This window comes from Lacerta agilis, chromosome 12 (genome assembly GCF_009819535.1).
Source record: "Lacerta agilis isolate rLacAgi1 chromosome 12, rLacAgi1.pri, whole genome shotgun sequence".
NCBI classification, from domain to species: domain Eukaryota; kingdom Metazoa; phylum Chordata; class Lepidosauria; order Squamata; family Lacertidae; genus Lacerta; species Lacerta agilis.
In genome coordinates, this window is record NC_046323.1 from 7,408,439 (window position 1) to 7,425,030 (window position 16,592).

Sequence of the window (16,592 nt, forward strand, 5' to 3'; positions counted from 1 at the left end):
CAAACAAACAAACAGCACACTGTAAGCCAGCATTTACTGGAGCAGTACAGATAACTGCAATTTTCAATGTGCACCAGGACTAATTTTTCAGCCCTGAAGTTTGTTTTTCCCCACAAACAGCTGATTAACCCATTTGCGGAGGGTTTGCCTCCTCCCGAGACCAAAGCAGCTCAGTCCCTTGCCACAATGCACAAAGTACCTAGTCTTGCTAGAAATGAGCGCAGAGCCATTCAAAAGAGGTTTAGATTTACCAAAAAAGAAGAAGTCGTCAGACTTTTGTGACTTTCACTGTTTAGGATTAACAGACAAACCAGATGTGACGCTATTCAAACAATCAGCAAGCTTGCGAATGGTTTTATAAAATAGCTGGGCCCCAATCCAGATTTGGATCCTGGGATGTATGGATAAAGGGGCTTTAACCCTTTGCCTCCCCCCCTTCCCACAGCAGTCGATCTGGACTATTTACTTAAAAAAACCACACCCTAAAACCCTGTCCTCATGTATGAAGTCACATAGTGGGTTCTCCATAGGGAGAGCATGGGTTGCGGTGGGGGCCTGCAAACTACCCCTTAGTTGCTGCACGGGTTGGTTTGGATGGCCACTACTTTGATTGGACCCTGGGTGTTGTTGGGGAGATTTATATGTTGCCAATTTGTGATGGACAGCCCAGCCTAGTTAAAAAGGGCAGCTCGCAGCGTGCTTCACCTCTCTGATTGCGAGCTTCGGATCACCCGCCCTTTCCCTCCCTAGTTTTAGGCCTCTGCATTGACCTTGCTGTGCCTGTCATGGGGTCGTCTGCTTTTGAGGCAGGGGCCTGGTAGGAATTTTTCCATTTGGCTGATTGGCTGGTGCCATCTGGTTTTTGCCTACTGCATAGCAAATAGTCACAACTTGTAAGGTTGGCTGTTAGGCATTGGTTCTTATTTGATTGGTTGGTGGAGGGGACTGTTGACATATTCGTTTGCCCCTCCAAATTGATGACGGTTGGTGGAGGGGACTGCTGACATATTCGTTTACCCCTCCAAAGTCATCATGGTGTGTGGGGATTTCCATTAAAGGAACCCAGGGGCTCAACATGCTTTGTCCGTATCCCCCAGTCGGGGGCCAGGGCCATGCAAGAGCCCCTGGGAGCCTGTGGGAAGAGGGGAGAGAGTGTTTCCCCCTCACTTTCTCTACCCGAAAGGCTTTCCCCCTACTGACAAATGTCAGTTCTGTCCTTAGGGGACAGATAGTCTGAACCAATGCCTAAGCAACCACTCACGTACCTTGTAAGTCAATAAAGTTGTGGCCAAAATCACGCCAAAAACCAAAACCAAAAATCATGTCTGTGGTGTGAATTATTTCAGGGGTGGTTTGGGGGGACCTCGACACGCAACTAGCTAGCTCAGAGGTGGGGAACCTGAGGCTCTCCACATGGTGGTGAACTCCAACTCCCATCAGCCCCAGTCAAAGATTATGGGAGTTGTAGTCCAACCGTCCCTGAAAGACCAGTTTCCTCACTCCTGTGTAAGCTGTAAGTTTGCGCTATTATTATGTTCAGTTTATATTTTAGGTGGGTAGGTTATCTTCTTGAACTATGTTGCTGTGCACTCCCAGCCTTTGGAGGTGGATGAATATGAATGAATGAACTCTGTTTAGCGCCACAGAGGTGGACTTTAAAAAATCACAGCGAGCTCAGGTGTGCTTATGAACTATTCAAGCTTGTGGTGTTTTTATTTCTGTATCTGTATGCCCAACGCTGCCTTGAAGTGGTCCTTTGCAGGATGACACCACTTCTGCTGAACATAATGCAAAGATTCAGGGAAGCTGTTGTCTTAATATAGGCATAAGCATTGTGCTGCACAAAGGTAATTCTGTGGAGAGGGGTGCGGATGTGTCTCGTGAAAATCCCAGGTTAAATTGCCATTATAATATTTCAAGAAGTCTCCCAAATTGTGTTGCTGCCTCGAGAGCCTTTCTCGCCTGCGGTTTTTAATTAAATGTACACTCATCGACACATCAAGAAGCTGGGTGGAGAACAATGGTCAATGATTTCGTAGCCACGGGTTTCACAAAGCCCTTTGAAAACTGGCGTTTTGCTTGGTAACATTAAAAAAGATTTTTTTAAAAAAATCAAATCAAAGGAGGCTATCGAGTGTTGAATTGTGTCCCCGCTCCCTGCTCTTACCACATCTGGGCAAGAGGCTATAGAAAGGGAAATAGTGAAGAGCTCTGTTTTCATTACATAACAATCAGACAAAGCCGGATGGGCTCAATTAAACTTCCATATTTAGAAGGCTACCTGATTTCCATATGCTGGAGATAAAGGACGAGAGATGACTATCTCCACTTTGCTCTGTTTGTTGGGCCTGCTGAAGGAGTGTGCTGATCTAGATATGAAGCAGCATAGGCAGTTCTTTAAAAGTTCTGCGATAGTAGAACCTAAGGGACAAATGATATAATAGAATAATGGAAGAGTCGGGAGGGACTACAAGAATCATCTAGTCCACCCCCCTGCAATGGAGATACATTGTTCCCCACATGGGTCTCAAACCCATGACCCATGATTAAGAGTCTCACGCTCTACCAACTGAGCTAGCCCGGCTGTCAAATCCTCATAAATCCTGGATGCAATCTAGGAGCAACAAGGACCTTATAAGTCTGATCCTCTATGTGCCATCTTGAGGCACATTGAGGTCCACTGATGTGAGGTTTGGAGCTTTCAGGGTTAAATAAGCTCAACAGTTCGCCCCTCCCACAGGGAGGATGATGTCACAACATCTGGGGTATCTGATGTATACAGGATGTCCATGTGGTTTGTGATGCAGTGCTTATTCTCAGTCCTGCTTTCACTTTTGACCGGGCGACATGTCTTCCGTAAGCCCGGGAGAGAAGCTCCGTGATTTATGCTTGTAAATAAAGCGTGCTTGCTTAAAACAAGCTTGACTTTGTGGGAGTTCATTTGCTGGCAAGAAAGGCACACACACCGTTGCGCAAGAAGAAGTTTGAAGTTTGAAGAACTCTGCAAAAGCACTGGAGAAGCAAAGGAACGCACCAGAAGCGTAGCTGGGCACCATTTCCAAGTGCTAAACTGGCTTTGAGGCTTTCCAGTTTAAAACAAAAGCCTCAACAACTGATGAGACACCTCTTGTGGTTCCCAACGTCTCTGAGTTTTGGTCAGCCTTTATGAGTATTACAAGGAGGAGTAGCAGTGACATTTAGGGACCAAGCCTTTAGTGTCGCAGGCCCGGCCCTGTGACACATCCACATGAACCAACGGGGAAGGGAAATCAATAAAGCCTGCTGGTCCCACCCCCATCTTCTGTGTCTTAAGGCTAATATAGAATCACAGGACTGTAGAGTTGAAAGGGACCCTGAGGGCCACCCAGTCCAACCTCCTGCAATGCAGGAATTGTTTGTGTGCATCCTTTTTTTTGCTCAACAGACCCTTCCTCTGGAGCAACCACACTCACACAAAAAGGGAGGTTTGTGATAAGTACAGGCCAAATGAGATGTGGTGTGAGATTGCATGAATGATAGTTGTGTGCTCAGTGCCGGATGTACGTATAAGCTAAACAAGCTATAGCTTAGGGCCCCACTCTCTTGGAGGCCCCCCCCCAAAAAAAATTAAAGGAGAAAAAAACTGGATGTACATTTCCAAAATGTAAGATAAAAAAACAAATAAAATAAAACCTACATACAGCAACAGTGTTTTGTTTTGTGTAGGCTCCTATGATGTAAGTAATGGGCCTCGCCTGTATTTCACTATTAATATACTTCTTCTTAATTGTATTTCAACAATTACTTTGATAAAATACATATTTTGTTATGTGCAAATGGCTTTAGATACCTATTAGGTCCATAAATTACCAAGTAGCATATATCCAACGCAAAAAACAGCGACAATTTGTTGTTGACAAAGGACAGCTGGACATATAAAGGGCCCCATTGCCTCCAGTAGCTTAGGGACTCATCAAACCTAAATCTGGCCCTGAGTGTGCTTTTTTCTTTTCTTAAGTAAAAAGCAGCTACTATTGGTACCGATGGTGGAATACACGCTGGTGCAAACAGCAGCTTCAGAGGGGAAATTTCCATCATGACAACAACAGAGTGGAGGAAACCTTTCCTTCTAATGCATGTGTTCCTGCTTCTTCTCAGGATTGTCTGAAGCTGTTGTTTAATGGCATCCACACAAATAAGGTCACATCTACATTGGAGCCAGTTCTGCTGCTTTGCACTAGTACAAAATCTGCTTCTTAGTACCTGTTGAAATATATTTATATATATACCATATTTCCCTTTACAATGTGGCTTTGGGGCATGCAAATGAGCAGGTGACACGCACACACTGGCCACAAAGCAGGATGCTGGGGTTGCAACTCCCTCAAGGCCACCACAGAGAACGAAATCTGAATGAGCAACCCCCCCAGGGAGAGGCAGCAGCTTCAGAAATCGACTCCGTGAATCCAGTATTAATGTTTCCCACTATGAAGTGACCAGATGCTGTTCCTTTAAAGTTCAGCTGCTCGTCTAAGATGGAACAGTGCTTTTCTCGTCCTCTGCAGAATAATCACCAGCGAGACTTAGCAGGCCTTGGGGCTTCCTTTACATCCCATAGTCTTTGCATCATACACTTGATAGTAACTCTATGGGTTTATGTGGGGCTTCAGCAGTCCTTTTGGGTTGTTTACCTCTCTCCACAGGATTGCAATAATAATCAGTTTCATCTGTAGATTTATCACCGGTGCCTAAGAATGACAGAATACTGACAGAAACCGCCGTCCAAGCTCAGTCCAAAATTCAGCATAGGGGAGACGACATAGGAAGTGGTTGGTGATGCAGGCAGGGGAAAATAATGTGTATTTGTTCTGATTACATACACTAAAGCTTAGTTCCTAAGATTGCAGTCAACAGAAGGTGCAATAATCAATGTCAGGAGACAGCTTAATGACTAGGAAGCACATTGATGGACAAAATGAATCTTATTTCAAACACCTGGATTTTTTCCTTTCTCTCGCCACCCGCCATCTTATCAGAATATCTAAAATAGAACGACAATATGGGCCAACACAAACTCTTTTTATTTTTCATCTCTCTGTTTGTAATCATAGCGTGAAGATGCAATCTGACATCCTCTTGACGTTGACTCGGTGACAACATGAGGAGGTTATTGATTTTCCACATCCTTGGAGCTTTTAGTATCTTGTCCTTGGAAATGGCCACAACTTAAGTTTTTATACCCAGCGCACTTCCCATGATGTTTAATTTAATCAGCGGTTACACATCTGTTTCCATTTGTTTTAACAAAGTATGATCTACAACATAACAGATATGAAGTGATATTGAATATAAGCTATTCCTGTGTGTCTTTCGGGTTAGTCTAATAAAAACTGAAGACTAGGATAAATGCAAGCTGTGGAAATGATAAGATGTGGAGCATACACCTTGGAGTTTATAGGATAAGCAGACGCTGTCCCTTCTTCAAAGGAAGCATGCAACAAGTAGAAATGCTCGTCATTATTATGGGTTTTTGTTTAGAGAAAGAAAGAACATTTAGAGGACTTTAAGAATAGCATGACTAGATTTTCTAAAACACCCATCTGCTTATGCTGCAGGTTGCAAAGTTAAGGTAATCCAAAACATCTCTAATATTTTTCGTATGCAATCCAAACCTGGCTGTAGGTCTCAGGGTGACCCAAAAGATGTTCGGAGCTCCCCAATCAGAGTTCTTTTTTCCACAATTCTTCTTGTTCCAATCTCAGCTCTGTGTTTCCTCCGCCCCACACCTCTTGACTTTCTGTATCGGAGTGATGGGCAGCCCAAGATATTTTGCTGCCCGAGGCAAAGGACAATCTGGTGTCCCAACCTCAAATTCCTCATACAGGAACAGGCTGGATTGACTGTTGAATCTCACTTCATTACTGCTGGTGGAACCTTGTCACTCACCACAAAGCGTTGCATGGCCTTCTGCCTTTCGTTAAATTACAGGACCCTACTCAGCGCTATCATATTGGGGTTTGACTTCAGGTGCTCTGCTCTCCTTTACTGCGAGCGAAATTTGCCACAAGGCAGGCCAGTTTTAGGGCAGTAGATTAGCTACCAACGTAGCTATGCTTGATGTTTTGTGGAATTAACAGCCAAATTGCCCCAATCCAATGACAGATCTCTGGCACATCCATTTTTCTCCACAGGAACCTGCTGTGGGTGGCATCTGGTGTTGCAAACTGGCTGATTCATATGGGTGTGTATTTCAGAGAGAGGCAGGGGGAACATATCCGAAGTACCCTTCTGCCTAGAGATATATGCAAAATATTAGCACCATTTTGTTACCTTGGCTTCCTTGTAATTGATTTTATCAGAAGCATTCATTAGTGAAAGCCTGCATTCTGAAGTACAGTACTGTAGTATTGAGAAGTATACTTTGATATATACTCAGGCAAGTTGTTTTGACATATAACCAGCCATTAACTCAGATCCTGGTGCAGAGAGAAGGGGAGGGGAGGCAGACCCTCCAGATCAGGGGTCGGAAAACTATGGTCCGCGGGCCGGATCTGGCCCAAAGGCCCACAAACGGTTCTGCAATCGCCACTTGGATTGGCACGGTCGGCATTCCCCCCCTTTTTGGGCACCATTTTTTTCCCAATCCCCCCCCCCTCCAGACTACATCTCTCAGCATGCTCTGAGGTTGCTCAGACTTCTGCGACACTGGCCAATCCAAAGCCTTTGCAACCTCAGGCCTCCCCTCCATTGGCCAGTTTGACGCAAGCCAGCTGCCAATGGCGACCCTTCCCGAGATTCGCTGCTCCAATCGGGGCGAGGCACAGGGCAGGGCGCCTTGTTGACATCTAGCTCCGAGAAGGGAAGGGGAGAAGCGAAGGGGCGGGAAGAAGCGGGAGCAGAGAGCCTTCGAGAAGGTAGGAGGAGGAAGAGGAGGAGCACTCTTCTGTGCTGCTTGGCGGTAGAACATTAGCAACGGTCATGGGCACCCTGGGATAGGGGCCCTTCCCGGCAAGGTGGCTGTGGCCCCGCAGCGCAAGCTGAGACAAAGCAATGCTGGGACACCCCCTTCCCTCCCCAGTGCAGCCCACTCCGTCTGAACGCAGTGAGTGGAGATATCTCAGCCGCTCTGTCTCCAAGGGAAGGAGGGAGGGAGGGAAGCTGTGTGCGTGTGCCACAAGTTCTGAGGGACAGTGACCCGGCCCCCACAGAAAAAGTTTGCTGACCCCTGCTCCAGATTGTGTGCATAGGCAGTATGCTAAATTACTGTGCCAATTAGTTGGTCATATAACTGATCTGGGAGGAAGTGACCCTGGTGTTAATCCTAAATGGAAACCAGGAAACAAAGGCCAATTCTGTGAACCACCCTGAGACCTCTGGATGGGGAAAGAATTGGACAAGCTGTAATTCTGAAGTGGACACACGTTCAGACCAATTCAACGATTTGGAATTATGGGATCTGTTCATTGCCAGATTCATACTCTTTTGTGGGGTTGCATATGCTGCAGTTTGAGGACTGCCTTACAAAGTAATTTCAGCTTCCTAAGAGTGGCTAGCTTGCAACATTTTACAGATTTTATGTACATTTCATGTTGTATTCAGTCCCCTTGAACATAAAAGTACACAAAATTGAATGCAGTATCTGTAAAAATTCCCTGTGAGGGCAGCAGCATATGAAAGACTCGTCTCTCCCAGGGGGAATTGCTACATTGATTTCAACATGTGTGGCAAAAAGTGCCCTGCCCACTAGCTAGTCACTCTTAGGCAGACAAAATGACTTTTTAAAAACAGCAACAGAAGGCAGACAGGCAGCCCCCCAGGCTGCCTCAGAAGCACTCAGACCATCTTGCAAGTGACCCCCCCCCTTTGATTTTTCTTCTTAAAATTTATGTCAAAAAATAAAAATATGTGCAGCTTTTCAAAGACATATCTGAATTTGTCAGGTAGGCTATCCTGTGAGAAACCAGCCCAAGGTTCTTGTGTTCTTGTGTTTTGTTCTTGTGTTCATCCCTAGCTATGTAGTTCAACATAGTTGAACCTTGGTTTCCAAACGTCTCCGTTGACAAACATTTCAGAACTTGAACGCCGGAAACCCAGAAGTAAAATGCTTCCACTTTCGAACGCACCTCAGAAGTCAGAGTTTTCGGTTTTCAAACGTTTCGGAAGTCAAACGGTCTTCCAGAATGGATTACATTAGAAAACCGAGATTCCACTGTATGATATTGGGAAACTGCAAACAAAGGCCAACACATTTGATTTCAAACTTTTCTTAAAAAGAGAATTAGTCCATAGGAAGCAGAAAGGGAGTCTCAAGATTTTGAGAAAGTAAAAGGTGGAAACAATCTCACCATGTTTAGTGCACATACAATTATGTACTTTTTAAATTTCAATAAAGATGCCTGGAAAAAAATATTTTGAGAAAGCAGAATATGTATTAGTTTCAAATTAAAGCACATAGAGATTTAGGCAAGGCCATGCATCTCTTTTTCTTTTCTTTCTTTACTGGGTTTGATTATTAGGCCAGGAAACTTTCAAAATGTTAAACTAAAAAAGGCCAAACCTAGACATTTTTTTCCTCCTGGAGAACCCACAAAACACATTCCTGAAGTAAAACAAAAGTTAATATTCCAAGCATATACTGTTGAAATAACAGCCCTCATTAAGAAGCAGATTTCTGGTGTCATAGCTGGGAGAAGAGTTCTTGTCTCTGCTATTTTAAATACCTATCAATAGGTGGTGCCTCATAGCTGGAAATCAACTGTTCAGAGAGAGCCTTCCTTATTGGAGGAAACCACAAAATGGTTAACTACCCAGGTTCCCTTTGTTCCTGGAGCTAGTCCTATATGAAAGTGAGTTAAGGATTCCCATAAGGACCTGGTTGGGCACTGTGGGAACAGGACGCTGGATGAGGCGGGCCTTTGGTCTGATCCAGCAAGGCCCATATTAAAGACCACAGAATCTTCAATAACAAAACAGCAATCTAGATATTGCCTTCCATAAATCTCTTACGGTGACTTCTTCGGCACTCGCCTCTCGACGCTTATCCACAGAAGCTCTGAGATCTGAAACTGTCCTCCAGGGTTTCCCCCAGTATACACCTCTATTCGATATGCTCTCTCGCAAAAAAAGCGTTTTGAACATTTACGGGAAATCCTCTCCGATCCCGTGAGGTGCTTCAAAAGACCCTCTTGCAGGAAAACATCCCGGGGTAGTGAGTCGGGGGGAACAGCCTCGGCTCAGTCTTTTCCTTCTGCTGCGTCGTTACTGAAGGAATTTCGGAAAGATTTCTTCAGCTGACGGAGAAAACGAGAGAAATAAGAAGAGTTAAGAGCGAACCAATCACAAAAATGTAGCCTGTACACTGAAAGAAGAAGAAGAGTTTGGATTTGATATCCCGCTTTATCACTACCCAAAGGAGTCTCAAAGCGGCTAACATTCTCCTTTCCCTTCCTCCCCCACAACAAACACTCTGTGAGGTGAGTGGGGCTGAGAGACTTCAGAGAAGTGTGACTAGCCCAAGGTCACCCAGCAGCTGCATGTGGAGGAGTGGAGACACGAACCTGGTTCCCCAGATTACAAGTCCACCACTCTTAACCACTACACCACACTGGCTCTCAAAAGCTGTTCAACACCATGCAAGATGGTTCCCACTTGACAAGGAACTTGAGTGCTTCCTCTGCCCACCCTCCAAGGCCCTGGAGAATAGAGGTTCCACCCCTGGTAGGAACCAGGATGTAACTTGACTCTTACATTCTGTATGAAGGCCTTGAAGTCTATCTTTTGACTTCTGACTTCTTTTTTACTGGTGTGAAGTTCCTTGGGGTCCGACGCAGAATTGGCGTTGCCGGTTGCGAGAGCAGCTGATGCTCCCAGCTCCGTCTGTCTGACTAAAGAGCTGGAAGGGCTTGATGGGACTGTTGCGCTCCTACTCGGAGGCCTGTGGTGGATATTGTTGGAATACCCAGCTTTGGAAAAGAAATCGTCGGCAGTATCTGGAAGGGTACTGTGAGCGTGACCGTTTTTAGGCTCTCTTTCTTCCGCCCGATTGGGGATTCCGAGTTCTGAGCACAGGTTGGACTGTTCGCCTAACAGCTGATTCAGCTGCTGCAAAGAAAACAGAGGTGTATGCGACACAGAGATACCGCATTTTCCCGTGTATCAGACAAGGTTTTTTGAGTCAAAAACCGTGTCAAAAAGCTGGGGTCGCCCAATACATGGATAGTGGCATGGGGGGAGAAGCTGGCTGGTGGGAGCACAACTTCCTCCGATGCTGCAGCAAGCGGGAAACGATCTAGGGAGTGTTTCCTGCCCTCAGCTGCGTGGGGGGAGAAGCTCAACAACTTTGGGCCATCTCCCCTCATTTTCTTAAAATTGAGTCCCCAAAGATAGATGGGGTCTTATACATGGGGGCGTCTTATGGACAGAAAAATACGGTATATTGATTTAAGAGAGAGAGAGAGATGGACCACTCAGTAGTAAACAATAACGACGATGTTCAGATGGCTTCGCCAGGATTTTGATCCCCAAAATGGCGTCCTGGCAGAATGTTTAATGCCCACTTTAAATGTCCAGGAAAACCCAGATGTATGGCAACCCATGTTATAAGTGAGGTTATTTTTGCTGATTTTCCTAAAACTAGCCCAAAAAAATATATTTTCTTTTAGCAAAAAACCCAAACCTATTTTCTTTTTTTAGATATCCACACCCTCTGAAAAAAGGTCAACAACTCTTTTTTCTGGAATATGGCAACCCTAGTTAAACCAAGGGCTGGATCCAGACACATCAAAGAAGTGTTTCAGTTTAAAGCGTTGTAAATTTAAACAGGGAAAACAGGTAGAGAAAAACGGGGCTCCACATCACCATCTGGTGGCACAACGATGCATCGCATATACAACACATATAAATCACTTTTTCTTTGCCAGTCTAGCTGAGTCCATGGTTTAGCACTACATGAATGAGCCTCAGGGTTATTTGTCGATAGGAATTAACAGTAACTATGGTCTGTTTCAAAAGAAGTGTACTACAAACCATGGTTTTTGAAGCGGGTTTGTTTAGACTAACCATAGTTAGTGCAAATCACGATTCTCTAATTTGGAGAAAATGGGAAGTTATAGATTACATAGTTTTCCAAAGCCACACAGGAGGAGGAGGAGGAGGAAGAGGGAGAGGAGAATGCATAAGCTCAAAGTTAAAGCAGAAGTCCTTCTGTGTAACACCTGGTATAGAATAGTTGCTGGACTTTGCTTCTACTAAGCCCCATTGCTGTTCTTGTATGTCTTCTGGTCCTAACTGGAGGCATCTGACAGTGTTCAGGTATAGCCTGATACCTTTCAGCATCCACAAACTGCTCAGAGTAGTAGCTGCAGTGGTGGAACCACAGAGTCACCACCTTCACCAGAGTATTTGGGGAAACCCAGCCAGATGGGTGGGGGTATAAATAATGAAATTATTACTATTATTACCTTACACCCTTGCCACTGCAGCATCACTGGGGCAGGGTGGAAGCGATGTTAGGGTTCTGCTGATACACCAGCTGGAATGCCAGATTGGCTGCACCAGTTTGTTCATGTCAGAAGGGGTGACTCTGTTCCACCACACCAGCTGCTACCGACTGCTTGCTTTCTACCAGTGCTATTTTTCCAGAAAAAGAGGTGCCGGAACTCACCATGAACACCTCCCTCGTTCTCTTACAATAGGGGCGCAGGTGGCGCTGGGGTCTAAACCACCAAGCCTCTTGGGCTTGCCGATCAGAAGTTTGGCGGTTCGAATCCCCGCGACGGGATGAGCTCCTGTTGCTCTGTCCCAGCTCCTGACAACCTAGCAGTTCGAAAGCACTCCAGTGCAAGTAGATAAATAGGCACCGCTGTGGCAGGAAGGTAAACGGCGTTTCTGTGCGCTCTGGTTCGCGTCACGGTGTTCTGTTGCGCCAGAAGCGGTTTAGTCCTGCTGGCCACATGACCCGGAAAGCTGCCTGTGCACAAACGCTGGCTCCTTCGGCCTGAAAGCGAGATGAGCGCCGCAACCCCAGTCTCCTCTGACTGGTCCTTTACCTTTTTACCTTTACCTTCTCTTACAGTGGCAATGGCGCCCACCTGAAAGGTGCCGGAACAGAGTTCTGGTGAGTTCCGGCTGAAAAAAGGCCCTGCTTTCTACCATGTTTATAAGTGGTGCTCCTACACCAGGCAAATCCTAATTTCCCTCACACAACAGGGTTCATGAGGCCTCGCTGGTCGCTAGTCCCTTGTCTGACCGAAACGCTTTGGCCTCTTGAGTTACGTGGCCTTAAGTCCTTTAGGAAAAGAGGCCTGTGATTTGTGTCCGGAAGACTCCAGGAGGCCACTGCAGATGCTGAAGAGTTCTAGTTACGTACCATTAGAATTCCCTCCCTAACCTGGTGAGCCCGATCCTGCAGCTGCCCTTCCAGCTCAGCGACCTCTCGGCGAACAGCTTGCCGCAAGACCTGCAACTGTCTTCTTTCCTCTCTGCAGTAGACGGCAGGGGGACAAGAAAAAGACTGGATTAGGACATGCAGGAGTGTAACATGGAGACCCCAGGACATGAAGGAGTGGTGAAAACAGCTGAAAACGCACAGAAATTGATATTGCTATGATGCCTACACCAACTTAGGATGCAATCCAGAAACTACAAACTGCTGAATTAAATGGGCGAGAGAGCATGTATTTAAATTGAAATAAATAACATTTAAAAGTGAAAAGAAAAAGAAAGAAAAATAAGACAGAAAGGCAATCCTCAGTGAGGCCTCTGCTTCCCTTATTATCATCAAAACCTTCCACAAAGACAATCGTGTCCAAGTTTAATTACATCCACACCTGGACACAATTCGTTTCCTATACTTGGCAACACAGTGGGTCAGTACTCTTGTTCATAGGACTGTATTAAAGCTGGAACACGATAATCTGAGCAAATTAAATTCATAGCTAATGTTAACCATGGGATTCAGTTCTTCTCTCTCTCTCTCTCTCTCTCTCTCTCTCTCTCTCTCTCTCTCTCTCTCCCCTAGTCTTTTAAGATCAAGCTGGTGCATTAATTCATGTACAGATCATGCTTATTATATAACCACAGCCTATTTGCCATGGCACCAAGGGTAATTGTTAGATTTCCCTTACTCCGCCCTAATGACACTGCAGATGTTGCACAGCTGTAGGAAATGCGATGGCAGGTCTGCCAGGAGGGAGAAAAATCACCCTGCATGCAATTTATGCCATTGTCACGACTGTTTTGTTTGGAGAGCACTCTGAAGTTTAAATAGCCATGTACTGCGCCATTTTTAAGAGGAGCCCTCCTGTGTATAATAAGATGCAGTGTGTGTGTTTGTGTGCTTTTGTGGTGCATGTGACCGTGCAACAAATGCAGGGCTGTGGTGTGAAATGCAGGCACATTACCGCCCCTCAGCTGGGATTGCACTGGAAAAAAGAGCCTCTTGCTCTGTCATGTGCCGCTCAATCTCATCCAGCCGTTCTCGAAACTTCTGGCACGAATTCCTCATGACTTCGATCTCATGGACTGTGCACTAAACATAAGATCAAGAAGAGGCAACAGTTCAACATATAGCCACACCTGTTATAGGTAGACATTCAGATTTCTACACAAACACATGTAACCAGATATCTGTGTCTCTTCATAGACGTTCACCAGATTTACCAAAGGCCACCACCTTTTACCATACTACTTCTCTGGTACACGTGTCAAGGGCTGTGGTGAATTTACGTACTGTATAAACTAAACAAGCTATAGCTTAGGGCCCCACTCTCTTGGGGGGCCCCAAAAAATTAAAGGGAAAAAAACATGGATGTACATTTCCATAATATAAGATAAAAAGCAAATAAAATAAAACCTGCATACAGCAACAGTGGTTTGTGCTGTGTAGGCTCGTATGATGTAAGTAATGGGCCCCACCTGCTAGTCTGCTCCCTAAAATATCACATATAAAGGGCTCCATTACCTTCAGTAGCTAGGGGCCTCATCAAACCTAAATCCGGCCTTGGTCAAGGGAACATAAGATCCTAACATTGCACGCTCACATCTCAAAGCTAGGGACATATGGACAGAGTAATCTCTTTCTGGTTTTGTTTTTAAGCCATATGATTTAATAGAATGAAGTGTGAAACAGGAATAGAATAATAGAGGCATTGAGTTGGAAGGGACCATGAAGGTCAGCTACTCCAATCCCCTGCAATGCATAATTTTTTTACCCAATGTGGGGCTCGAACCCATGGCCCTAAGATTAAGAGTCTCATGCTCTACCAGCAGAGCTATTTAATCTGATCTATTTTTCTCTTTTGCTCCAAGTACAGTGGTGCAGTGCTGCCTTGTCGGGCCATTGCATTATCATTTAGGTTTTTCCTGAGGGGAAAACCTTTTCTATCTGTCATCGCAAGAAAGAAACAATATACTGTCCATGCAGTTCAAAAGGGCTTAGTAAGTTGTGAGCGAGTTAATGAAACATTGCCATCTAGTGGGCATTTGCAAGTATCAGAATATTCCAGAAAAATTGTGACACGGTTGGGGCGGGGGGAGGGGGAGATGTCACAAAAGGGATCTCAGTGTTGTGAACCCCATTTCCTCCTTAATGATAGTTATTGTTCACATTCAAACCACTAGGGGTTAAGGCCTCTGTAGCGAATCCACCCAATAATAATGCGGCGGATCCACTCCCGCTAACTGCCCCCAATTAATTATAGTGCACCCACCTCACGGTACACCAATTACATGAGTTTCTACAATTTACCACAGCTTATCTAGTGGGGGACTTGTATGAGGGAAAACTTAATGATTAGAGTCTCAGGCAGAAAATAATCAAACAAACAAGAAAATTTTTATTAAACAAAAATGGTTTATGAAACAAAGTGGGTCAGGAAGTGCGTTCTTTCAGGTAGAAGTTAACTTGTTTCCTTTAACTAACTCTAAGATGTTTCGGACTTAAACACACCACTATAGGCACATTTCCTCTTAAACTTCAGTTACTAAAAATCAGGTGTTACACTTCAGGTGGTAGATGTTCAGGTGTCCAGAATTGATGGTAAAATGCTCAACTCAGTTTCTGTCACTTCGATATTACAGTTAAATATTTTCAACACCATGCCACTTAATACTTTGCAGCTTAATACTTTGGTTCATGAGCGAGGGGCACTTCTCCTCAGTTACCCACTCTCTTAACCGCCCCACAACTGAGGTATTCCAAATGGTATAACAGACCCAGGGGATCCCCTCACCCCTTGTGACTGGGTTGGGAGTCTTCAGTACCTAGAAGAAATCTCCCCTCCTGGATAGACTGAGACCCAGGTATCTACCTCTCCTGGCTCAGATTCAGCCGCCCCAGGACCCTCCTGCCTGTATACCTCCCCCAGACCCTCAACCTGGTCTCCCTACCCAAGCTGCAAGGCTCAGTCCCAGTCCCTATCTCACAACCAAACCCTATCTCTCATCTTAAATCCAGCCCCATCTGACTCTCTCCCTAGGAAACTGCTCCCAGCCCCAGAGCTGTTCGTCCCCCTTCTGTGGCTAGCTGACTCCATAGCCCATCAGCGAGAGGCTCCAGCACTCCGGTGGAATTTCAGAGGGACTGCATCAGCCGACTCTGGTCTGGCTCTGCTGTCCGTCACAGCATCATTAGCTACAACCTTGTGTTTCAAATACAAAGAAATCAATGTAGGCCATATATTTAGACCGTCCTTGAAGCATGATGTGAAATATGGAACAGGCAGCGCTGGCAAAATGCAATGCAAACGGGTCTCCTTTCTTTATGTAGGATTGCAAGCCTTTTCCTGGAGGCCCTGGCCCTGGGCAGATGGCTATTCTGTGTTTACTTACTGCATGTACAGAAAGGGGGAACACATGGTGCTCCCACTGCCAGCCTCTGAGTGTTCAGCCAAATCTCTGAAAAGAACCGAGGTGTTCAGAGGTTTGGCCAAGTGGGGTGAGATCCTGGTTCTGTCTCCCCACGTTTTGTATATATAAAATCTGTGTCTGAATAGGGCAACAGACATTGTGATTGGACTTGCCACTCAGACACACTCAATCCCCTCATTAGAAGTATCCGAAGGGCAAGGAAGGGCAAGTGAAGCCAGGTAAGAATCTCAAGTTAAAATGTCAGGTAGGAAGTGATGTGAAAAGTCAGTGTTTTCCCCCTGGAGACAGAGTTTACATTCTTGGACTAGCTAAAACAGCTTGTCCTTGTGTAAAACAGCTTCCTAATCTGCTGTTTAAAGCCCCTGTATTGATTAATAGCAACCTCATACCTGACATAGCTCAGGAATTTTATGGAAGCAAAATATCAGTTTTGAAACCAGTGGTTAAAATCAAGGCAGTTTTGAAAGGTTCAGTCTGCCATCTTGATTCAAAAATGGCACCCAATTATACACAAACACAGATGAAAACCTGCTGCTTGGTCTCAAGAACCATCTTGCCAAATTTGGTTATGATCCAGGTGTCCAAATGCATGGCAAGCAGATAAACAACTTTCCAAACTATATAGCAGATTTTACTTGAACACAGGTTTCATGGCCTGAACCAGCAGAACACTTGCGTGGCGAGACCCCTTGGCCACCCCCTCGAGGATGAAATAAAACACTAGGGCACAGGATATAAGGTTAATG

At 45.3% G+C, this 16,592-nt stretch overlaps 1 protein-coding gene across 1 annotated transcript in view; it reads right to left on the minus strand.

The window, feature by feature from the left end:
• Positions 1 to 9,205: 9,205 nt before the first annotated feature.
• The window catches only part of ITPRID1 (ITPR interacting domain containing 1), a 41,568-nt gene continuing 34,181 nt past the window's right edge, over positions 9,206 to 16,592 (minus strand). Inside the window, exons 11-14 of the mRNA XM_033165600.1 lie at positions 13,380 to 13,507; positions 12,347 to 12,458; positions 9,727 to 10,080; positions 9,206 to 9,269 (exon numbers count right to left, since the gene is read on the minus strand). Of these exons, the coding sequence (XP_033021491.1) occupies positions 9,213 to 9,269; positions 9,727 to 10,080; positions 12,347 to 12,458; positions 13,380 to 13,507 (651 nt within the window). The 3' untranslated portion in view covers positions 9,206 to 9,212. The remainder of the gene's footprint in view (positions 9,270 to 9,726; positions 10,081 to 12,346; positions 12,459 to 13,379; positions 13,508 to 16,592) is intronic.